We start from the raw sequence: 23,789 nt of genomic DNA on the forward strand, positions 1-23,789 counted from the left end.
AGTTGGTACACTGCAGTGTCACATCATTTTTCCCATAAAGCTCATAAGCAAAACTATAGAATATATTGTTTAGGGATTTACATACGTAACCTATTTTTTACAAGAAGAACGTCAGGGAATTGTGGACACAAAATTCAAGAAAAGTCACCTCTTCCTGGGAGGCAGGAGGATAGGACAGGAAAGTGGCATACAAGTAGGTAGAGCTACATAATTGTTCTAGTTCTTTCGTTGAGTAATGAGGTTGTATGCTCTTGTAAGTTTCAATAATCAAGATAATGAAAACAAAATAGATTGCTCAAAGAGGGATGTATGTTCTCTAGCACCCCTTTTTAGAGAAATACTTATGTGCAGAAAAGAGGGGGGCCTGAAGGGCTGTCCTTGGAGAGGCCTGCTCACCAGGCTGGTCCTGGGCTGGCGTCTGGGAACGGGGATTTCGGGATCTCCCCCTACCCCCAAGTGCCCAGAGCTAAGAATGGCTCCCAGCACCTGCGCCGTGTGTATGAACAGTGCGGTTCATGCTGAACACCTGCCCTCCTCTGGGGGCCTCGGGTACCTGCCAGGCAGGGGTGCTCACGTGGTCAGCCCCCAGTACAGTCCCTGGGCACGGCATGTCCAGTGAGCATTTCACTCGGGGAATTAGTGCCACGTGTCTCCCCAGGGTCCTGGAAGTGCGCCTGGATTCCTCTGGACCTCGCCCCACGCGCCTTTTCCCTCTGACAATTGTGCTGTGTCCTCAGAGCCACAAGTACAACTGTACCCAGAGCCTGGGAGTCCTCCTAGTGAATTACTGAACCCTTGGGGACACTGACACAGCCTGTAACTTAGAATTGCAGTCTTTGTTATGAAAACTTCTAGCAGGTTGGAGGGTAAACAATTGCAGTCACATACACCATCCCAAGTACACTTGGCATCATATAACTTGGGGCCGGAGCAGGGGATGGGCATAGGGTCGGGTTTGGTTGGTTGTCAAAAGAGGCAGTCCCTGTGTTCCGGAGAAGTTTACAGAACAAATAAGGCTCAGACGTGTCTTCTGAATTGCAAACTACTTATCAGCATTACTAACAAGCACGTGACAGTGACTGTGCCCACACTGTCATGAAGAATCCTTCTTTGAATTTGTGTCTGGTTGGGTACAGACCACTGAAGTAAAGATTATGTGGTCAGAAATTCCTTGATTATTTTTCCAGGGGAGGAAGCGACTGCTTTTCAGGTGAAATTGGATAACCAGATATCTGTGGTAAAAGTCTTCATTATGTACGTAATGTTTCTTCCAGAGATGTGTTACATCAGAATTTTGAGAGTTATAAGCCCGAGGTCCAAGAGCTGATTTGTGTAGCTGATCGTTTGGGATCTCTGATGCAATATGAAACACCTGGTTTCCTGCCAAACAAGAGAATACACAGAGGTATTTTAAAACTATCTGAAAATGGAAGTGTTTATGACAAAGGAGCAGAGGATTGGTAAACCGTGTTGTACTTTTGAAAAGAATCATTTGTTGTGCTTACTGAAAATCTCCATGTGATCAGAACAGAAATGTAAAGATTCATTCACACTGAATTCTGAGAGAAGACTGCTTCCAGCTTTGGCTCTTATGCCGTTGCTTTGGTGTAGACGTAGAAGGTAGGTCTTCAGTCATTGCTGTAAATCAGGCAGCTCATCCACCAGAGCTGTCTCCTTACTGTAGGGTGAGGAGGGATTGGAACCTCAGTTCTTTCAGGATTGGGAGGAGACAAGTGTGAGGTTGTCTCCAATTTCCTCTGATAGAGTTGAGTTTTAGTCAGGCCATCATGTAATGCATCTCTGGTCCTGTTAAATTACCAATACTTGTGATTCTTTTTTTTTTCCCCTGGTTTATTTTCATATTTATTTTTATTTTTATTCTTTTTTTTTGCCTTTAAAATTTTTTGTCATTTTTTTTAACATCTCTATTGGAGTATAATTGCTTTACAATGCTGTGTTAGTTTCTGCTGTATAACAAAGTGTATCAGCTATATGCATACGTATATCCCCATGTCCCCTCCCTCTTGCGTCTCCCTCCCACCCTCCCTATCCCACCCCTCTAGGTGGTCACAAAGCAATGAGCTGATCTCCCTGTGCTATGCGGCTGCTTCCCACTAGCTAGCTATTTTACATTTGGTAGTGTATATATGTCAGTGCTACTCTCTCACTTTGTCCCAGCTTACCCTTCCCTCTCCCCGTGTCCTCAAGTCCATTCTGTATGTCTGCGTCTTCATTCCTGTCTGGCCCCTGGGTGCATCAGAACCAATTTTTTTTTTTTTTTTAGATTCCATGATTCTTTCGCCGAGTTGTCGACGAAGATCATTCCCTCTAAAGGTTACCTACAAACTCTGTTTTCCCCACATTTCCTTCTTTTAGCCATGGGTTTGGCAGCCTTAGAAGTCATGCAAGCTGTACAGCGTACGTGGACCAGTTCAAAGGTTCGAATGAATGGGAAAACGCGGCTGATGCAGTGGAGAGACATGTTTGACATCGCAGTGAAGTGGAGACGGTAACTGACGCTTCAGTGAAAATAAGCTAGACGTCTTATCATTGTCAGAAAATGTTAAGTCTCCTCTAGTTCACAGGTTTTGAATCCCATTTTATTTACTAATAATGGGCCTTATAAGTTATGTTTTCCTCTCTGAAGTTTGTCAGCAATTCCTGACATCATTATTCTTTGAAATACACTCGACGAATATTTATGAAATAAGAATTGATTGTTGCCTTGCTTCCGAGCACATTTTTAAGTGAAGTGTTGTAGAAAAAGCGGTCTCTCTGGAAGAGCATATCATTCATTACCTGTGGTGCCCAGTCTTCTTATGCTTGAAGTGTGGGCCTGGCCAACCAGCTACAGTTTAGAGGGGGGAACCGCTGATACTCATTTTCATGCGAAAAATCCTGCTCTACTAGTAAACCTGTACTGACTTCTTCCTTGGTCCAGTTAGAACATCTTTTTGGAATTTGCAGGTTTGTGTTTCATACTTTTAGACGTAATGGACTGAGCAGTTGTTTTCTCCCCACTTTTCCAGAGACCTCTACCTGTTTTATTTTGAATGCTTTTGAACATTTCTAGGTTTTATAAGGTCTTCATTTTTAAATAAGCTCTATTTTACAGGATTGCTGACCCAGACCAGCCAGTGTTGTGGTTGGATCAAATGCCAGCACGAAGTCTTAGCAGAGGTTTTAACAACCACGTCAATTTAATCAGGTATGAACATTCCGTTTATCCTTCCTGTTCTCCTAGGAGTTTATTTTAAATCGTCAGTTCATGGAGACCACGAGCAACCCAGTGGTCCCCCGTCGGTGACTTTTTGACACAAATCAGCTCTGCACCTGCAAGGCCCTTCCCGCATTCCTTTGAGCTAGCCTGGTTGCAGAAAGAAATGCTGTGCCCCTTCTCCAGGCTCTTTGCTGCAGAGCTCAAGTGAAGGGTAGAGTGCCCGATTTTTGCCTAGATGTCAGTCTTTAAAGGGTCCTAAAACATCATAGAAAGTAATTAGATGGAGAATATTACGTTACCATAAGATCCCGATAATATCGTGTGGCTTAAAGAATTCCTGTGGTGAGGGAAAGACTCCCCCTTCCAACCCTGCTGCACCCGAGGCGGTTGGATGAAAAATGCTGTCTGGGTGCTGAGCTGCCTTCCTGGGAGGATGAGCCAGGTTAACTGGAGAGCTTTTGTTTTGTCCAGAGGCTCTGGCAAGTTAGGGGCGTGGGTGGGGTGCTCACCTCTTTACCCGGCCCTTCACGCGCTTACCCACCCTCTAGATGTATGATGAGCAAATATCAAAGAGTGTCAGCTTCAGTATCAGACCCACTGAATTTAATTTTAGGTGAATTTTACACCTATGGTAGTTGTGTCACATCCAAAATGCTTCTAATTCCAGAACCCTGAATCAAGAAAATATTATAGTATACAACTTTGACATGTAAGTTTAATGGAAATGTTCTTAAGACATTTATTTTTTAAATTCCTAGACAATAAATTTCCTTTCCCCTTGTGACTTGTATATTCCTGTTTCTAACGGAATAATTTGTGACATTCACAGGTAGACTCAACTAGCTTTAACTAAAGGCCCCTCTCCATGTGCTGTGCGGCGTGATGGTGATTTAGCCGTGAAGTACAGCCTCTCACTGCAGAAGGCTTGTAGCTTAGTGAGGAAGATGGACCTCACTAAGCTGTGAGCCTACCATGTAGTGTGTTAAGAGTGGTGGTGGTCACGTGTACAGGATGCTGGGGGGGGTGGTCCCAGTCCAGCCTTCAGGGGATGCTGTTTGGAAAGATGGAAAGCAGAGAGAGGTGGATGAGGCATGGACCCACCTGTGAGTCAGGCGTGGTCAGGGAGGTACCACTAATGCATTATGACTGGTGATTAGTTTATGATTGAGGGACTGTCAGCAGTCGAGGCTGGAAAGACAGGCAGAGGCCGAAACATAAATAGCTTTTTTTCCCCAAAATATAGCTAACATATCCATGCTAAGGCACTTTTTGTCCTGAAAAGAGAGTCATTCAGAGATCATAAGCAGAGACGTGAGCTGAACAGATTGACACATCTGGGTGATCACTTTGGCCACAGGTGGCAGAATAGATGAGAGGGCAGCGACTTCCCTTGGAGGCGTGCGACTGGTTAGAAGGTTGTGGAACATTCCGGTGCACTGGTACCGAGGTCTGGAAGGCTTTGTGGAAGTGAGCTGGAGGGGAAGAGTGGATACTGAGAAGGCAGGGTCGGAACACTGGGGGTGGGTTAGAAGTGAGGGCAAGCGTGCAGCTGCGGGTAGGCTGTCCCATTGCCAGGCGGGCACGTGGTTGCCCAAGTAGGCCAGGAAGCCCCAGGGCAGAACGTAGGTGAACACGCTGGGGAGCTGGCGTGAGCTCCTGAACTTGAGGTTTGGCACGCCTGTGGGAAGTCCAGGGAGCGGTGTCCGGGAAGCAGTCGGCTGTGTGTGTTGCCAGACACGTACATCAGTTGGATGGGTGCATCGGCGTGTTGGCTGTACATGAGGTTCTGGGAGAGTTTTACAAATGGGGGTGGGGATAGAAACAGGAGGAAAATACTATTTAGAGTGGTAGAAGAGATGGAGACAGCTAGTAAGCTAGACAGCAAGAAGGAGTATTAACAGCTAATGCTATCAGGAGCGCCGAGGGTTAGGAGGGAGCACATTGCCGAAAAAGGGAAAGGACCCATGAGGGGAAAGGGGCATACAAGTCTGAGCCCCGTTTAAGCACCTGAGGACTTTTCTTCCTGTTTTGGCATCTCCAGGGCTGAGTCTGGTGCCTTTCCCACCAGAATAAGCTCAGTCGCTGACCATCAGTCTCGCTTAGACAGGTGTTTGTTTCTCCCGTTCTTTGGCTGCAAACAAGCGAATTTCTCAGCTCTCTTATCGTCCTTTTGAATTAACTTTGAAATTAGATATTGTGTGGAACATATTTCTTTGTAAAAACATTCTTAACTGTTTTTTCTTACAGGGGTCAGGTGATCAACATGAGATACCTGGAATATTTTGAGAAAATTCTTCATTTTATTAAAGATAGAATTCTAGTTTATCATGGGTAATCTTTCAATTTTCTTTTCATAGTAATGGATAAATTTTATGTATTTTGCATTAGTTATATTTATGAAACTTGAAAACCAAGCCTATTGACAGACTAAACAAAATATATCATATTTTTATGGAGTGTTTGGAATCATAATGCCTTTCATAATCATTTATCAACCTTCTTTTTAAGAGCTTCACAAAATCCGTGGACCTTAACTGAGTATTTTTATCTTACGCACAATGCTGTGACTTTTCTAGCCTCTTTGAAAGTGTCTAGCCTTGCTTTGAATTCAAAGAAAGCAGGATGTTTCTTTGAATTTCTTAATTAGGGATTAAATGAGGGATTTCCGCCTTAATACTCATTCTCCCTCAACTGAGAGGCAGTACAGTATAGATAGGACAGTGGACAGAACGCTGGGGAAAAAGGAATTCTGAATGTTAGTTGTCACCAAGTAAATAGAAAATTGGTGTAGGAGCCTAGTAGAATACTTCCATTTGAGCAACTTCAGGAAGAAAAAACATTTACTTCTAATTTCAGAGTTGGAAGAGGAGAATCAAGGTTTTCTGACCAAGCCCAGACCCATGCATGTCCACACAGACATTGGCTGTCCATCCTTTCAGGTTTTCCCCAGTTCACATTCTAGACAGACTGCTGTCTTGTTTCCTTAATTCTCATCTGTAACCCAATACTCATTAGATTAAACCATCCCATTATTTCAAAACTTTGGTTGTGGTCCACCGTTTTGAATATTGAGCCACTAGTAATTAAGGATGATTTATTTAAATTAAAGGTAAGAGCGTAATTAATTATTAATTCCTGTATTAATTTTAGTTGCCATCTCTCTGTCTTTCCCTTTTTAAGAGCTAATAATCCTAAAGGATTGTTGGAAGTTAGAGAAGCTCTGGAAAAGGTCCACAAAGTGGAAGACCTCCTTCCAATTATGAAGGTAAATTTATCATCAAAATCGCAGTAGGTGTTTTTAGGGGAAACAATTAGTACTTTTTAAAAAATTTTATTTATTTTATTTTTATATTTATTTTTGGCTGCGTCGGGTCTTCGTTGCTGCGCATGGGCTTTCTCTAGTTGCGGCGAGCGGGGGCTACCCTTCGTTGCGGTGCGTGGGCTTCTCATTGTGGTGGCTTCTCTTGTTGCAGAGCACGGGCTCTAGGCTCATGGGCTTCAATGGTTGTGGCACGTGGGCTCAGTAGTTGTGGCGTACAGGATCTGTTGCTCCGTGGCATGGGGGGCTCTTCCCTGTCCAGTACTCGAACCTCTGTTCTCTTCATTGGCAGGCGGATTCTTAACCACTGCGCCACCAGGGAAGCCCAGTACTTTTTAAAAAAAGAACTTGTAATTATTAAATGCATGTTTGTTATTAAGTATTTTAAGTTTTATAAAGTGTGCTACTTGAAAACACTGATAAAAACACATTCTGCATAATAACCAAAATAAAACAAAACAGACCCTAGAAGGTAGGAAAATGGAATAAGGAAAACAAAGTCAGTTTAACTAAAAGCTTACAGAAAGGGGAAAAAAGGTAAGGAGGAAATGTCTGTAATGGATGCTGTGTCTCAACATGACGTTAATAATCGATCCCTCACTGAAAGGACGAGCATCTCAGATCGGTATTTTAAAGCCCAGCTATGTCCTGTTCACCGGAAACACCTACAACAAGATGACATTCAAAAAGTTGAAGGGGGAAAGGTAGGCAGGCAAATGCTACTGAAGAAAAGCAGGTGTGGCAGTATCAGTATCAGAAACATTGGAATTCAAGATAAAGGGCATGTCAGGGGACAGAAATGATATTGTTTAAAAGTATAATCCATTAAGAAGTTATAATTTTATGCACCTTTTCTCCACCTAGGAACATAACTACCCAAAAATGAGCCAACAGCAGGTAGATTTGGTTTTTTTCAGTTAATGGTTTGAACTATAACATAAAACTTGAATCAATGTTCTCCTTGTAGCTCTAGTAGATAGGATTGATTTACATCAAGTAAACATTAAGAAATTTCTATGACTGACCAAAGCTTATCCATTTCTAAAGAATAACCAGGAAGCATCCCGTCATGGACAAAGCCATGAGCTGACTCTGCACCCAGGGTTCAGTCTGCTCGCCGGGTTTGACAGGCTCTCCCAGTCTCATCCCAGGCTCTTGTGTGCTGGAGAGCCGTGATTCCGGCCGACCTGGTTGTTTAAGGTCTCATGAACTGAGGCAGTGGTTCTCAGTCTTCTCAGACCCGTCTTCACTCAGTAAACATGTTCAGATGGCCCCTTTACTGCACTAGAATGAAATTCATAAAGAATGTATCCCACCTACTCAAAAAATTCTTTCAGAAGTCACCATAGTGCCATAAGGGAGTTCTAAAAGGTAAGTTGTTTATAGTAGAAAACCATGTATTTCAGTATGTCAACATTCAGGCATGTCTTCATGAGAAGCCACAAAGAAGTAGCCAGTTGCTTGCACATATGTGTAAAATCTTGGTGAACGTGACAGCGACAGATGCAGCCCTGTATCCATGTGTCATTTGGTGACTCAAGTATCATGAGCTACGATGTCGGCAATACGGTTTTCTGTCATGGTGAACCACACTTAATAAAGTTCCACACAATTTATAGTATCCTCTTTCCTCAATTTATATGCTGTTTGCATTCCTAGGAAAGTCAGTGCGTATTAAAACTATAACAAATATTTAGCGTGTGAGTGTAAAACGGAGCCTGGTTCCAGGCCTAGATAATCATTACGTTATAAACAGGTTCTTCACCTACATGAAAGTCCAGTGGGGGTCGCGCCTGTGTGACCGTCCCCTGCATCTCATCCCCACAGCCACCACATTCTCCCATAAATTCCCCAAACGCCCCCCGAGGGGCAGAAGGGCCGCCCCGAGGGCCGCTGGATGCACCAGACAGAAAGAAAAGGAGAGCCTGACTCAGGTTTTAGTCTTTAGCTGTCCTGTGGGTATTTTAGGCATTTAAGTTTACTATATTAGGCAGAATACAAAATCAGCTTAGGGATATTTTAATATATGTATATCTCTGTCTAAAAAGAAAAGCGCAATGGACAAAAGGCTGCAGTTGCCTGGAGAGGAGCTAAGGGGCCGGGCATCGCCCGCCCAGTGCCTGGCTCCCATTGCAAAGTCACTGCCTGTCTGGCCGCATCTGGGAGTGGCCGTCCCACTGTGGTTTTGCTCACCGCACCTCCAGCCAGGCTGTGGGTACACTGGCCTTTCTAAAGGCACACGTAGAAGTATATAAAAATACGCCTTTGTGTTTAAAGTGCTTGGTGAATATGATGCCGTGACAGCCTCCACTGAGATATACGTACTTTTGCTGAAAAGTACATGTACTTTTTCAGCACATGTACTTTTGCTGAAAAGCCAAGTTCAGATGTACCTCAGCTCCCCTCAGGGCAGCTGGTTAGTAAATGAGGGGACTGGACATCGAGAGGGTCTGGGTCCCTGTTTCCACTCTGCCACTCCCTCGTGCCAGCTCAGGCCAGACCTCACCTCACTTCATCTCACCGACTTGGTTTCCTCACCTATAAGATGGAGGTCGTGTCCTGTCTTATGGGCATGCTGTGAGCGTTAGAGAGCATTGGCACATACTAAGTGTGCCAATGCTTCTGCCTCTACAAGTCCTTGTCCTCATACAGGACACCTCCCATCTCGGCCCCTGCTGCCGGCTCTCCTGCTGACGTCCATTCAGCTATGTCCTCCTCTGGACCTTGGTGAATGCCTGCTGGCTGTCGCTGTTTTTGGACAAACTTTCCCTCCAATATGTTATGCGAAGCACGACCTCTTTTAATTTTACCATTGATTCTCTTATTCAAGTCTGTCAATCCTAAGAAAATGTTGGCTACACTAAATAACCGAACTGGGGAGGATTCTTCTGGAGCAATTTATTGGCATTTCACTTTGTCAAAAGTGTTTTCAACAGAAAGCTGTGTTCATACTCATCACCCTTAAGGGCCACTCTGATCTCTGTGTGATTCCTTTAGAATACTCTGCTTTGTCACTCTGTGGTCTGCAGAGCTGGGGTGTGTGCATGTGTGTGTATAAAATTCTCAGTTGACAAAATTCTGAGTACTTTTCATACAGATGAGAGTCTACTTTGAAGAAGCACTAGCATAAACACAAGGTGCCCTTTTGAATTATAGGATGTTGAGTGCAGCTATTCTGCAAAGTATCAAAGTGGCTGCCACTTAAGATGAACGAGAGAAAAGACCCAAAGGGAGCTCTTAGTAGTGAGCAGGGGCCTTGCCATCGCAGGGAGGCTGTGTGCCTTTTGCTCTGAGGTTCTCTGCTGGCCTCTGGCAGGGGCCACGGGGAGCGTGACTCGGGCTGAGAGTCTGGGTCGGGGCATGGGGCCAGGACAGAGAATACACGGTGTCTGGCACGCCGTGACCCGTCTTAAAAACATGAAAGTCGGAGTCGGCGCTGCAGAGTGGCAGTTGGGAATTTACAGTGAATCTCACCAGTAACGTGAATTTTCTTTTTCCCCAAAAGCAGTTTAATACTAAAACGAAGGATGGGTTCACTGTGAACACAAAAGTTCCCAGCCTCAAAGACCAAGGGAAGGAATATGATGGCTTCACGATCACTATTACAGGAGACAAGTACGTGTGCTTCCCACGTGTGGGTGTGCAGACGGGGGCTGGTGTCAGAAGGCATGCAGACGCTTGGTGCTGCCGCGGGAGATTGGACCTCCTGGGCTTTGGCTGTCTCCTGAAACGGAGATTATCAAGGTCCAGTGTGTAACGAGAACCAGCTTTTTTTTTTTTTTTTTTTTTTTAACGTGACATTTAGATTATTACACCAGCAGATAGATTTTCTGACTGTGCTAAATCTAACAACTTTCTAGATATTAAGTATAATGTCTGATGTGGTTTGTGGAAAGCATTCTTCCGGGTTCTTGAAGTTTGTCGTGGGGAAGACTTTTACTAATTAAATGGAAAAACGATGAGAGATTGGCAGGTTGAAGGCTATTATTGGATTTTTAAATATAGGTTTTAATGTAGTATGAGAGTATAAGTACAGTCTTATTGAAACTTTAGAATACAGATAAGCAAAGATTAAAAGTTTTAAATCATTATTTCCTTTAAAAACTGAGATTATACTGTCCATACTGTTTTATAACCTGTTTCTTTTCTACCCTTACTATGACATTTCCCCATATCCTATTCTTAGAAGCATTTTTTAAAATTACATAGTATTCCATTTTAGGGATATTGTAGAGTTGCTCCTACTAATTTTTTTGTCATTGATCATTTAGGGTGTTTCCCGTGTTTTCACCTTATCAGTAGTAGCGCCGCAGTGACCGTTTTTAGTAATGATCATTTTATTTACATCTGAAATCCAAACTTCACCTAGGAGCCTCCGTATCCCTTGAGTTCTGGGTGGAATGACCTTGACCCTCTCCGTTCACTGCCGTCCCCGAAACACGCGCTTCTCAGTTGCTTCCCTGCGAGGCTCCGCCGCTTCTGCATCAGGGACTCCGGCAGCTCAGCGGTGGGAGCCACGTCCTCTCAGCCCCTCCTGGGCTCTGGCTTCCTTGTCCGAACTTACACGGGCCTTCACGAGGAAACACCCGTTTAGCAACTTCCAGGTTCTATGACTCTTCCACGTCACTGAGGTCTCCATCTCTAACCCAAGCCACTTATCAAAGCACTTTCCCAATAAAGGTCATTCTCCCCCCAAGAAGGAATTCCAGGGTTTTCTATCGATGTGAAATTTTTTCTCCTACCTCTTCACCCACCCATGATTTTAAATTCCCAGGCAGAAGTGGAACTGCCGAGTAAGGGTCCGTAAGTCCTTCTCCGAAACACAGCGTCTTTGCTCAGATGTCTGTCTCACCCCGTTTGTTGTCAGTCTTGCTCGGGGCCTCTGACCCCTACCTAGACTCAGGACCCATGCCTCCACCTCTGGTCTCCTGTGGCTGACCAGTGCTTCCTCAGGTTCTAAGGCCGGGTCCACGGGGCACTCCCCTGGCTCCAGAACGCCCTCCCCGGTCCGTACCCTGCCGTTCGTTGCCCGTTGGCACCAAAATCGGCCCCCCTGCTGCACATTCAGGCCTTTTGTAATAATGGCCTCAAACAACGCTTCCTGCCTTCCCTGAAGCACTTTCCTGCCAGCGCCTGGCCTGCTAATTCAGCCGGACTGCTTGTTCCCCGAGGTCACCTCCCACCTCCTGGCTCTGGGCCTCTGGCATCGCCATCCTCCTCTTCAAGACCCAGGTTCAGGCCCCTTCCTCCACAAGCATTTCCCGTTTTCTTCCATGTCTTCCAGAGTAGATCAGCTCTTTCTCCTTGGAACCTCTGATGAACCTTTACGGCTCTACGCATGGTCTCATCATAATCTGTGGCCTCGTTTCCCCCTCCGTCCCTCCATCAAGGCGGCAGCTCTGCTGTGTTGTCCTTTAGAGGGTCTGAGGAGTATTTTCAGTGTTTGGGTACCGGCGTTATCCAGTAAATACCTGTTGCATAGAATTTATATCCTCCACAGAGCCTCACATGGAGCTACATATGCGGCAGAAGCTTAAAGAAAAGGAAACAGTGGAGGCCCTGAACTCGCTTTCAGGGCACAGCCCCGGCCCCTGCTCTTCTATTGTAATAGGGTGGCTGTCTGATAAAATGTTTCCTGGGCATTGAAGTACCTTCTACTCTGTGTAGTTTCCTCCTCCTGTGTTAGCTTAAGCTCATGTAAGCAGTGCCTACAGTTAGACTGAGCAAAACCGTATTTTGTGGAAAAGCTGCCTGCTGTGAGACACACCCCATCTGTCTGCTCAGAGAGGCAGAAACAGTCTTCCTCGCGTCCTGTGCCCCCATCGCCACGCTGCCCTCCCCACCCTTCCGTGCTTAGCTCTTTGAACCGTATAATACGTGCCTTCGACACACCTTCTTGTATTTCTAGGGTAGGCAATATACTATTTTCCGTGGAAACTCAGACCACAGAAGAAAGAACACAATTATATCACGCCGAAATAGATGCACTTTATAAAGATCTAACAGCAAAAGGAAAAGTACTGATTCTCTCATCAGAATTTGGGGTAGGTTTTTGTTTATCTTCATTTTATCCATGCTTCTTCTGATTCTTTTGTAAACTTCTTCAAGCCTTTACCCTTTCCTTGGGATTACACAGTTTATGCTTGAAATCAGCTTCAATTGACCGGTAAATATTTCTTTTAATATTCTTATAGAGACAATTCCCGTATTTAGTAACTACAGAAACTGGGGAGGGGGAATGATAAATGTATGCAGCGACTGTGTCATAGTATCAGAAATTTGGGCTTTGTCAAGATCTAAGAGAACAGGTTGGTCCATGATGGACATGACCTACGCTGCATTTAGTGACGCTCTCCTGGCCTGTGACCTCTTCCCTCCGTTGCTTCCCCGACTCAAGGGGGGGGGCTCCTTGGGAGCAGGAGCTGCAATGTCACCTCCGTCGCTGTAGCTGTCACTGTGCGGAGAGTGTGGGGGCCACTCCACCCACATTCTGGAATGGATGCCCGTGGCCCTTGGGAAGTTACTTTGTTTCTCAGGATTTTAATCAGTTTATACACATAAATTAAGTATACTGATCACCTCAGTCTCAGTGGGTGGGGGTAGGGCACTAATCAGAATCCTGGAGTAGAGAGGCCTGTAGTCTGAGAAAGTGTATTCAGTATTAATAAGGGCTTTGTTTTATTTTAATCTCAATGTATATGTTGACATTTCAAGTAACATTATAGACTGAAACAGATGTCTAGGTTTATCAGAAAAGGTTGCAGTTTTAAAGGCAGCTGGGGACATACTGCTCTAAACCGAACTGAATGTATACCCTCTCGAGAGAACAGAAATCATTGGAAAGAGTATAAAATATTCAAGGATGTGAAAAGTAGGTTCTTGTAGAAGAATGAAATAATCCTCTTCCTAATGTAAATGCTTCTGATGTGTCTTGTCACCTAATAAGAAATGAGTTTGTAATCTGTTATCTAAGTTCCTAAGCACATGTCTTTTTTTCCTAGGAGACTGATGCTGTTGGCAACTTAATCTTATCCTTAGTTTATTACTTTTATAACTTAATGCCGCTCTCTCGCGGATCCAGGTGAGTGATATCCTCTAATCTGACAGTTTTTGGGGTGAAGAATGCACTCCTTTTGCTTACATCTCCCGTGTGGCTCTGGGTACAGGTACCCCAGCAATGGCAGGAAGACCCCTTGGTTTTTTTCAAAGTCCACCCAAATATGATGTTCTTGATCTACTGCATCACCAAGAGTCCTGGAATGTAGTTCTAAAAGAAGGTGCTTGGCGTTTATAGGCTGGAGCTCGAAGTCTCATTGTGTGCACACGTGTGCGCCCTGTGCTTTAACTCCTGATATTTGCCCAGGCTGTACCCTGCCCTCTTCTCCCCTCGCCCTCAAGTTTTGGCCATTAATTGACCTTTAGCGCTAACGTTTAATACTTCTGGCTCACCAACCATTGCAAAGTATTTTTGTTATTATGAATGAATTCTTGCTACTTACTGAATTCATCAGGCATCTTTCAGGTGTCATTCAAACAGGGATGTGTCTGTAGAGCTTTCTTTTTCTTCCCTTTTATCTGGTACCGTGTACAGTAAATCATGCGAATGGCGTATGCCATCGTTAGCACATGTTTGACTTTAAGATGCTTTGGCTAAAGTAATACACTTAAATGTCTTGATCTTTAAGTACTACTTTAGAAAGTAAAACTCTCCAAAATGTGGCAGTAAGTTTTGTTATAATATGACAAAAGCGTTGGGGGCGGGTGGGTGAAACGGGCAAAGGGGGTCCCCTGTGTGGTGATGGATGGAAACTAGGCTTGTGGTGATCACTCTACGGTGTAGACGGGTGCGTGCCCTTACATGGAACTTACCTAACGGTAACGACGGCACTGAAACCAAATGGGAACATAAATCTCGTGCCTTCAGCACAGTCGTCGTTAGATGTGCCCACGATGGGTGACAAGCAGGCGGCCTCCATGTGCCGCCTTCCATCCTCCGCCCTTGCAGGCCCCTGCACCTGCTCAGTCCCTCAGTCTTGCTGACCCTGCCCCCTAGCCCTGCCCTCCCATCCCCCGCCACCCCTCGCAGCTCAGACCTGCTCCATCTCTTGCACTGACCTTTCTAGCTGGTCTCCCTGTTGCCAGGCTTTTCTCCGGCCCTCTCTGCGCTCCACACATCTTCATACCCATTGGCAGGTGCCAACGCGGCGGCGTGATGCGCAGCGCCGGTCCCCGCCTCCCCGCGCCCCCTGCCCGTGCCCACACTTTCCTGTTCCCACTGCCGGCCCGCTTCCCCCTCCTCTGCCTCGGGGGCCCCGCCCGTGGCCCTCGAAGATGCAGCGCACGTGGCCACGGCCTCAGGGAGGGCTTCCCTGGCAGGCGACCCCGGGATGGGCTCGCTCTCTCTGGTGTCCGCTCGCTGGAACAAGACGTCTGTCTTAGTTGTCTTCGTCCTGGGCTGCCTGGCACAGGGCACAGAGCTGGTGCCACAGAGACGTCAGGATCTAGAGTGAGTCCGGACGTGCCAGGAAGTGCCCGTAACGCAGCAGGCTTCGGACCCGTCTGTTAGTGCGTTCTGAAAACGCGTTCTGCTTGTTTCTTCTTGGGGGCCAAAGTGTTTAATGTTTAAACACTAATATTAATATGTTTGCATTTACAAAGCATATCGTATATATTGCATTTTAAAGCCATGAAGGTGTTAAAAATATAAGCAGGCACATTTTCTAATTCACTCTTTCACAAGAAGAGAAAAGCCAAGTGAGGAGAAGACTCCTAATTAAAAGAAACTCTGTTCTCAGAAAAATATTATCCTTACACGTTTACCCTTCAATTAGTAAATCAGTAAATAGTTTTATTAGTAAATTAGTAAATGTTTTTAAAGCAAATGAAAATATTCTTATGTTTAATGTCCAGAGAATTCTTAAGAGAAATAAAATGTCATCTCTTAGGATGGAAAATCCGTGGGAGCTCTAACGTGGTAACTGTCCGTGGCCTGGGACTGACTTGCAATTTTCTTTACCTAAACAGTGTGATCGCTTACTCAGTGATTGTGGGAGCCCTGATGGCGAGTGGAAAAGAAGTAGCAGGAAAAATTCCCAAAGGGAAGGTATGTCGGAGCTGGAGCTGGAAGGGAAACATTTAAATCCCAATCTGCGGAGTTTTGTGTTGAGACACACGAATACAACGGATCCCAAAGGGAGCTTCCCCTCCGTGTTTGATCACATTCTTAAATTTCTTTGTTTTTCAGTTGGTTGACTTTGAAGCTATGACCGCCCCTGGTTCAGAGGCCTTTAGCAAAATAGCTAAAAGCTGGATGAACTTGAAAAGGTAACTGCTTGATAGGGGTCAAACAAAAGGATGTTACAACTGAAAAGGGAAAGAAGGGGCTCCCGGTTACTTTTGGAGCCTCGTGAAACTGGAATTGTACTCATTTGTATGAGTTATGATTATACAATGAATTTAATCCACTTTTCAAGGTTAAAATGTTTTTGCTGTTGCGTAAGACCCCTTAACAGGTGAGTGTATGGATAAACGTGAATAATGAATAAAGTAAGGAAACCGGTTTGTGAAGAAAGGGTTACAAATGTCTTATTTATATAGTCAGATATCCACATCTCTTGCCTAATCCGCCCTTTGTCCCAGACTCTCAGGGTCAGTATTCGGGAGTGACTTTGAACATTGAGCTGCACCCGATTCAGACTGAGTCTGGGTGGTAGTGCCTGCCTTTCAGCTGCATTTTTCCTGCACTCTGGGTTTTGGGAAGGTGGTACTTTATTGTTATTTAGGTGCGGAATACACGTGAGTCAGGAAATGCTAGCCAGAAATTACCCCTGACAATTACGGTGGGAGAGCCTAGCAGACTCTGATCTTTCCTGGACCTTGTTTTCAGAAGCACCACGGGGAACGTGTAAATTTGCGATGAAATTAAACTCACAGATGCTTTCATAGTTAGTTAAGAATAAGCAAATCTCACTGTCTAACCTTATTTATTCCTGCTCCTTCTCCATGTTTTTTATATCATAACCACCTCCAGTTCTGCCTTTCATTACCTACCGAACACAGCAACCTCTCTAAAAGTTGCTGGATAATTTGTGCTCTGTTTAAAACAGAAATTTGTGTCTGTAGGACACTTTTGTCCAGTTTGCAAGGATTCCATGAGCTCTGTAATGGAAACTCCTAACAGCTACACCTTGTTGCAGTATATTCTTGTTTCACGTTTACTAGTTTACACATGTTTTAGTAACATGACCATAGGGACTGACTGGTCCCTCGCCTCTGTTTCCTACATCATTTTACAGTGTTGAGCTTTCAACAACTCTTTAAGGAAAAGATAGCAACACTACCCTATGTTGTGCAGCTGCCGTTTCACAGCGTACCTTGACACCCATCCCACGCTCCTGCTAACTCTGGGAGTTAGGAACCCTCTCCCTCTTGCTGCAGATATGGGAAGTGGGGCTGAGAGGAACCCCTAACGCTGATAAGGATCAAGGCTAGACCCGAAACCTGTGTCTTCCGGTTCCATGTCCAGCATGCGCCCCAAAGGGACGTGCGTGCGTAACACTCACTGTGCAAATCAGGGATTGATTTTTCTTTCCGAAGACTGGCTGAATTTCCCAGCAGCTCATGGTGGGAGCCTGCCCGTACCCCAGATCATCGCTGCAGCAGGACCTGCTCTGTTCACAGCGCCCCCTGCTTTGTAACATTGTCTGATGTCGTGCGTAGGGAGTATTGGAAAGTGATATCGTAATAGGAATTAATAGACCGTAAGCTTTGCCTTTTTCGTACAGTTGTGTTGATTTTCACACCCTCGCTTTGTGTTTTTCTTTTTCAGTATCTCACCTTCTTATAAGACTCTTCCGTCCGTGTCTGAGACGTTCCCAACGTTAAGATCAATGATCGAGGTGCTCAACACGGACTCCTCCCCACGTTGTCTTAAGAAACTCTAGTTACGCTGTGGTATTTATACAAGTAAAGGGCCGGACCTCTTGCTTCTTAAGTTATTTTTTAAAACATGGAATTATAAAGAAATTAGGTCCTTTATTACTTTTGATACCAATTTTTGATAGGAATTGAATACTTGAAATCATTTTCCTTACCTTTCCGAACCATAATAAAAATCATGGAAGAGGGTTTTGGGGCGACAGAAAAGCTCTGTGGGAGGGGAGGCATACGTATCAGCCAGCGGCCTCTTGGTTTCCACTTACAAAGTCATACAACTCCTTCCTCCCAGTGAAGAAAGTTTATTCCAAAAACCAAAAATCAATCATTAAAAGGAACAAAACCAACAACAAAACAGGAGTGATTTCATTCCTTTAAAGATCTGGATATTCTTCAAAGACCTTCTTTTTAGGCACATTGTGAGAAGGCATCTTGTTTTCAACTCACATAATCCTCATGCGTGGGCTCTCCGTGTTGTTTGAGCCACGGGAGATTCGTGGCCATCAGAGTGCTCCCGGAGCACGTGGCCAGGAACGTTGAATGAGGCAGACAGTTTTTGCCAGTGATTCAAACACTGGATTATGGAAACATGTTTGTTTTTCTCCTCTTTGCTGGAAAAAATAAATGGGGGTGATTTCTGTAAATCACCAGTTTTTGACACTGGATAATGTACGTTTTCATTGTGTGAACCAGTTTCACTTTCAGGTTATAAGAACAGTCAGAAAATTACTGATTTCCTTTTTCAGACAGGGTAGTTGACCGTAAATGGGTTCAATTAAACTGTTGCCATTTCCAAATCATTTTCATTTTTCTTTGATTTTTGTTAAAGAGTTAAACTAGTCACTGCTTCTTTCCGTTATTTAGCTTTTGTCTCGCAGGCTTGCACGAGAGGGACACAGCAGTGTCTGCAGGCGTCCATGCTCGTTGGCAGGGACTTAACGCTGGGCCCTGGCAGAGTTGTCTGTGGTCTCAGCAGAACGTGGCCATTTGGTCAGATAGGACTTGCCCTTTGGACAGATGCTGTTCTGGGGCCTGACGTGTGCTTCAGAACAGCCACCAAGATTGGCTCGTGTTCTCCTCTCATCTGGATGGTGATAGAAATTGTCAGGCACACCTCACTTTAGAAAGAGATTTCACACCCACAGGCCAGCTTTCCCCTGGGTCTTCATTTTCATATTACAGATGAGGGAGTTGAGGCTCTGGCAGGTTGATGACTCACCCGGGTCCCCCAGCTATTAAAAGCCAAGGTGCTAGGATCCAGCCAGGCCTCTCTGACCCCCAGGGCCTAGCCTGCCTCACCACGGTCTCAAGGCACCAAGGATTCATTCGCAGGTTCTTCTCAAGATTCAGAGTACTTAACACTGTTCCGTGCAAAATCTCCATCTATCTGTTACATTTCTCTGCACTCTCAACTTCATGCTGTTTGACCAAACTGGGCTACCTAAAGACTTCTGAAGCCACAAAGGAGCTGCATCCAGATATAGCTTACAGCATTGCAAAGTGAGATAGGGATTGCAGAGATTAAACAAAGGAGAAATGAATAAGTTTTTAAACTTTTCCCTCTTTTTGCTTATTATCTCAAAAGCAAAATCTTTCAACTTTATCAAGGACTTTTCTTCACTTTATCACCAACTCTTCAAGATTTTAAATTGTGAGACACCCATTTTTCAGTTGGGGAAATGGTCCAAATAAATTAGCTGACTTTTCTGAAATATACGACAGTGTGTTGAAACCCCAGAATTAGTATGTAATTTTTCCTTGGAACTTAGTTTACCAACTCCAAATGACTACGTTTCAGCTTTTATTTAAATAGCCCAGTTTCTCCTCATGCGAGTATTATAACTATCATGTCATTAGACATACTGAAATGCCAAATTCTGTGATCCCAAGATGTTCTGGGAAAACCTTTCATCTTCTGCTCCAAGTCCCAAAATACTTGAGCCAACCTGACTGTGGTCTGAACAGAGCAGGTCTGTTTGGTGGCCGAGAGGGTACTGGGCTCCCGTTCCCATCTTTGAGGGTTCTTGTCTCGAGAAGGTCATGAAGATTTGGAATGCATTTTTATATCATAATGTTTAAAGTTCTCTCATCACATCTGCTACGTTGAACAATTTCACCTAAAAATCAGAATTGCATTATACAAGCTGTCCTCTGTTTAACGCTTTTTTAAAACGTAAGTCTTTAAAATCAGAATCAGGTTCCCCTTTATCCTTAAAATTTCATATAGAAAACTTTTGATCATTCTGAAGAAACAAGGCTGCTCTGTGCCTTCTGTCTGTGTTTGGTTTTTAGCTCATCAGATAACCTGATCCTTTCGATTTCGTGGCACAGAAATTAGGGCTCTCCGGCTCGGCCTGTGATACCCTGAGCCTACCCCCAGCTCTGTGATGAAAACTGGAAATGCCAGGTTTGAGAGGCTTTTCTGCTCCAGGTCAGATCTGAGTGTGAGAGGCTGGGTTCCCAGTGTTTTGCAGGTTGGTCTGATTGTGTACCTGCATTTTGGTTCTCTTATGCTACAGCTATTACCATTAGAAATTCTTTGCGTAACTCGTTTGCCTACTAGTTGTCTGTCTTAGGACCCCTTTACCCCCTAGATGATTTGAAGTGCGTGTTAGAGGGGGCTGTGCATTGGTCCGGAAATGTCACCCAGGACACAGTCCGTTAACAAGCCAGCGCTTCTCTCCCTCCTACAAAATACCACCCCCTATCGCTCCACTCGCCCTCAGCTCCATCACTGCCTCCCCCGTGCCTGTAATCTCTCCTGACCCCTTTCTGCAGTCTCGACTTGTTTTCCTGCTGCTGCTCTGATTAATCCCCGCAAAGCATCTCAGCGCCTGGAGATAAAACCCAGTCTTCTACAGTAGCGGCCCGGCCCACGCCCGACGTGGCGCCTCTCTGCTCTTGCCCTCACCTACACGCTCCAGCCACTCTCTTTTCTTTCCATCGGCTCTCTCAGGCTTCTCCTTCCCCGGGGGCCTCACAGTTAACTCAGCACCGTCCAGTGGGACTGTCTGCCATGATGCAGATGTTCTGTAATTTGCCTGGTTCAGTGTGGCAGTCGCCAGCCACGTGTGACTGCTGAGCGCTTGAAGTCGGGTGAGCGTGGCCGAGGAACTGAACGTTTATTTTAAAGAATTTATATAGCCACATGGAGCTAGCGGCTATTATACGGGATAGCACAGCCTAGAGAGTTCTGGATTAGACTAGAAGAAGCTTTGTCATGGGAATAATCCCAAATGATGTCCCCCGGTGGTAATTAACTGTATTATAAATAAGTTGTTACAGACTTTTCCAAGTATCTCAGCTCTATGTGTAAAAAGGCTCCTATGAACAACATGTTCAGACTTTCAAAAGACTAAAAGATCCTGTAGGTAAGACTTGTTAGCAAACTAGGAATTTTGCGTGGAACATTATTTCTGTTGAGGAAAGTGTGAGGGACAGGAAACTAAGCTCCAGCTCTCCGATGCTTGCCTTTCAGGCAAGATTTATACGAATCAGAGCAGAGATCAGCAGAGTCACCTGAAGAAACCTGTGTGTCCCAGACCAGCAGGAGTTGGCTGTATGTTCACGAACATTCTCAAGATGTCTGTCTTGGAGCCCGTGACTCCTCACCCCAATGTCACTTCCTTCCCCCACTCTTCTCTATGCCCTAAGTGACCCCCTCCCACCCAGCAGCTCCGGCCAGAGCCCCAGGGGCCTCCCCGAGCCTGCCCTGGCCCGTCCAGTCGACTCCAAAGTGTCCCAGATATGCTCTTGTCCAGCCATCATCACTGTCACGCCCAAGCTATTTAAATTTAAAGCGGTTAAATAAGATGAAAGTACACACTTGTTCCTCAGTCACACCTGCCCCATTCCGAGTGCCCAGGAGCCGCCGGTGGCTGCTGGCTGCCGTAGTGGACGGGACAGAGGTGGGAACATTTCCACCATCACAGAAAGTTGTGCTGGACGGTGCTGCTACCCTGAAAACAGGCCGCCCCTCCACGCTTGTTCATCAGACGATAACTAGAATGGGAGTCCCTGTGGTTTTAAGCGAGAGTACAGGTTTTGAGGGGTTTGGGGTAAAAATCACAGAGTTTAGTTGCAGTGTAGGGAGATGAATGGGAGAGAGGAGAGAGAAAGGAAATCACCACCACCAGCTTGAAAAATCTCCACTGATTACTGACTCGGGGATCTGGGGATAGGCCTGGGGTCTGCGTCCTCCCGGAGGAGATTCGCACACAGGTGGTCCAGGAACCACACGTGAGAAGCATCAAGCTAGGATATGAAAACCTGCCTCGCTGCCTTGGGAGTTGTTTTTTTCCTACCCTTTATGAAACCCCATAGAACCAAGTATCTTCTTGAGTAATGTAGCTGCGATTAGAATTATGGTCGTCCTTCTGTTCTTCAAGCTACGTTCCCACAAATATAAAATCACTTTAGTGCTACAATTTGCAAGCCTCAACTTTACCAGTATTGTAGCTGGTAGTCCACAAAAGTTGGGTATGCAAACATATATGAGACTGATATTTCTCTATAATTGAATACAACTCAGTTCACAAGCTCCAGTTTCTACCAGTACTGGAAAATATAACCCAATCACCGAATCACGGTGATTCGGACATTTCCAGTTTCAAGCTGCCTTATTGCGGGACTTCTCAGTTGGGCCAGTGGGTAAGAATCTGAGCTCCCAATGCAGGGGGCCCGGGTTCGATCCCTGGTCGGGGAACTAGATCCCGCACGCATGCTGCAACTAAGAAGTCTGCATACCGCAACCAAAGATCCCACATGCCGCAACTAAAGATCCCGTAAGCCACAACTAAGACCCAGCATAGCCAAAAAAAATAAATATTTGAAAAAAAAAAAGAGCTGCCTTTTTGAAGCTCCCCGTCAAACAGGACAGGACGGTCTGACCCGGAGTGGGGCGGCTCAGCTGCCCGCTGTGCTCAGTCCCAACGGGCCCCACTGGGTGTGTCGTGCGCGCCCTGCTCACTGGCAGCGGCTGCGTCTGTGCGGCCACTGTGTCCGGCCATCGCTGGCCCACAGGTGCATGCGTGGCCTCTTCACCTCCCCTTCCCCTCGGCGGCCACTTGGACACCGTGCTGCACGAGCAGGGCGGGGCTGAACCGTCCACCCACGCCGGAGGCTCCCCCATCGGCTGTCGCTCCTCTGCTCTCGGGGCCTGTGCTGGGCTGGGGACTTCTCCATGGGGCTGGCTGCCATCTTCCCCGGGGGAGGGCCCTTTGGAGCTAACACATCTTGAGCACTTACTATGGCTGGCATATTTCTAAGTAAGCACCAATGTTATCTCTACTTCGATGGCTCAGATGGGGGAGTGACTTGCCCGTCACAGCTCTTGAATTTTGCCCGAGTGCTTGCCACTGAGTAAGCAAGCACTTACTTGGGGGGACGGGGCAGTGGGGATGGGCTCTGGTACCATCGGCCTTAACCCCTAAATATATGTCCACTTACTAAGTCAATCAGATAAAGAAAAATAGAGTTACAATATGATACATCAATCCCACTCCTGGGCATATATCTGGAAAAGACAGAAACTCTAATTCAAAAAGATACATGCACCCCAGTGTTCATAGGAGCACTAGTAACATAGTTCATAGCCAAGACATGGAAGCAACCTAAATGTCCATCAACAGATGAATGGATAAAGAAGATGTGGCACATATATAAAATGGAATACTACTCAGCCATAAAAAAGAATGAAATAATGCCATTTGCACACCACAGATGGACCTAGAGATGATCATACTAAGTAAAATACTTAGAGAAAGACAAATATCATAGGATCACATATATGGAATCTAAAATATGACACAAATGAACTTATTTACAAAACAAAAACAGAATCACAGACATAGAAAACAAATTTATGGTTACCACAGGGGAAAGTGGAGGGAGGGACAAATTAGGAATTTGGGATTAACAGATATACACTACTATATATAAAATAGATAAACAACAAGGACCTACTGTATAGCACAGGGAACTATATTCAGTATCTTGTAATAACCTATAATCGAAAAGAATCTGAAAAAGGACATGTGTGTGTGTGTGTAGCTGAATCACTTTGTTGTACACCTGAAACATTGTAAATCAACTATACTTCAATTTAAAAAAAAGTATTAAAAGGAAATAAAATGTGAAAAGTACCATGTTTCATTGAAAAATAAAACTGCTTTGAGCACAGCAGGCCCAGGGATGAATCCCCACTGGGATTTGACCTGGGCGGACAAAGGAAGGAAGGAAGGAAGGGACGGAGGGAGGGAGGCAGGAAGGAAAAAAGCTGTAAAGTGCACTGACTGCTTCCCGCCATATACCAGG

The 23,789-nt window shown here is 45.2% G+C and overlaps 1 protein-coding gene and 1 long non-coding RNA gene across 10 annotated transcripts in view; one reads left to right on the forward strand and one right to left on the reverse strand.

The window, feature by feature from the left end:
• The window catches only part of TTC13 (tetratricopeptide repeat domain 13), a gene marked incomplete at its 5' end in the record, with an annotated part of 68,935 nt that extends 50,661 nt beyond the window's left edge, over positions 1–18,274 (forward strand). For 5 of the 9 annotated variants that reach the window (XM_082407752.1, XM_082407754.1, XM_082407756.1 and 2 more), the window contains 11 exons: positions 1,275–1,405; positions 2,377–2,509; positions 3,116–3,208; positions 5,468–5,551; positions 6,401–6,485; positions 10,045–10,154; positions 12,448–12,583; positions 13,541–13,620; positions 15,564–15,642; positions 15,784–15,863; positions 17,368–18,274. In XM_082407752.1, the coding sequence (XP_082263878.1) occupies positions 1,275–1,405; positions 2,377–2,509; positions 3,116–3,208; positions 5,468–5,551; positions 6,401–6,485; positions 10,045–10,154; positions 12,448–12,583; positions 13,541–13,620; positions 15,564–15,642; positions 15,784–15,863; positions 17,368–17,482 (1,126 nt within the window). In that variant the 3' untranslated portion in view covers positions 17,483–18,274. The remainder of the gene's footprint in view (positions 1–1,274; positions 1,406–2,376; positions 2,510–3,115; positions 3,209–5,467; positions 5,552–6,400; positions 6,486–10,044; positions 10,155–12,447; positions 12,584–13,540; positions 13,621–15,563; positions 15,643–15,783; positions 15,864–17,367) is intronic. The other 4 variants (XM_082407753.1, XM_082407755.1, XM_082407757.1 and 1 more) reach the window with 1 other exon arrangement.
• LOC309635925 overlaps positions 1–23,789 on the reverse strand; it is a 59,451-nt gene that overhangs the window by 10,925 nt on the left and 24,737 nt on the right. The window lies entirely within an intron of this gene.

Source organism: Balaenoptera borealis (assembly GCF_965194805.1).
Source record: "Balaenoptera borealis genome assembly, chromosome: 10".
Taxonomy (NCBI): Eukaryota; Metazoa; Chordata; class Mammalia; order Artiodactyla; family Balaenopteridae; genus Balaenoptera; species Balaenoptera borealis.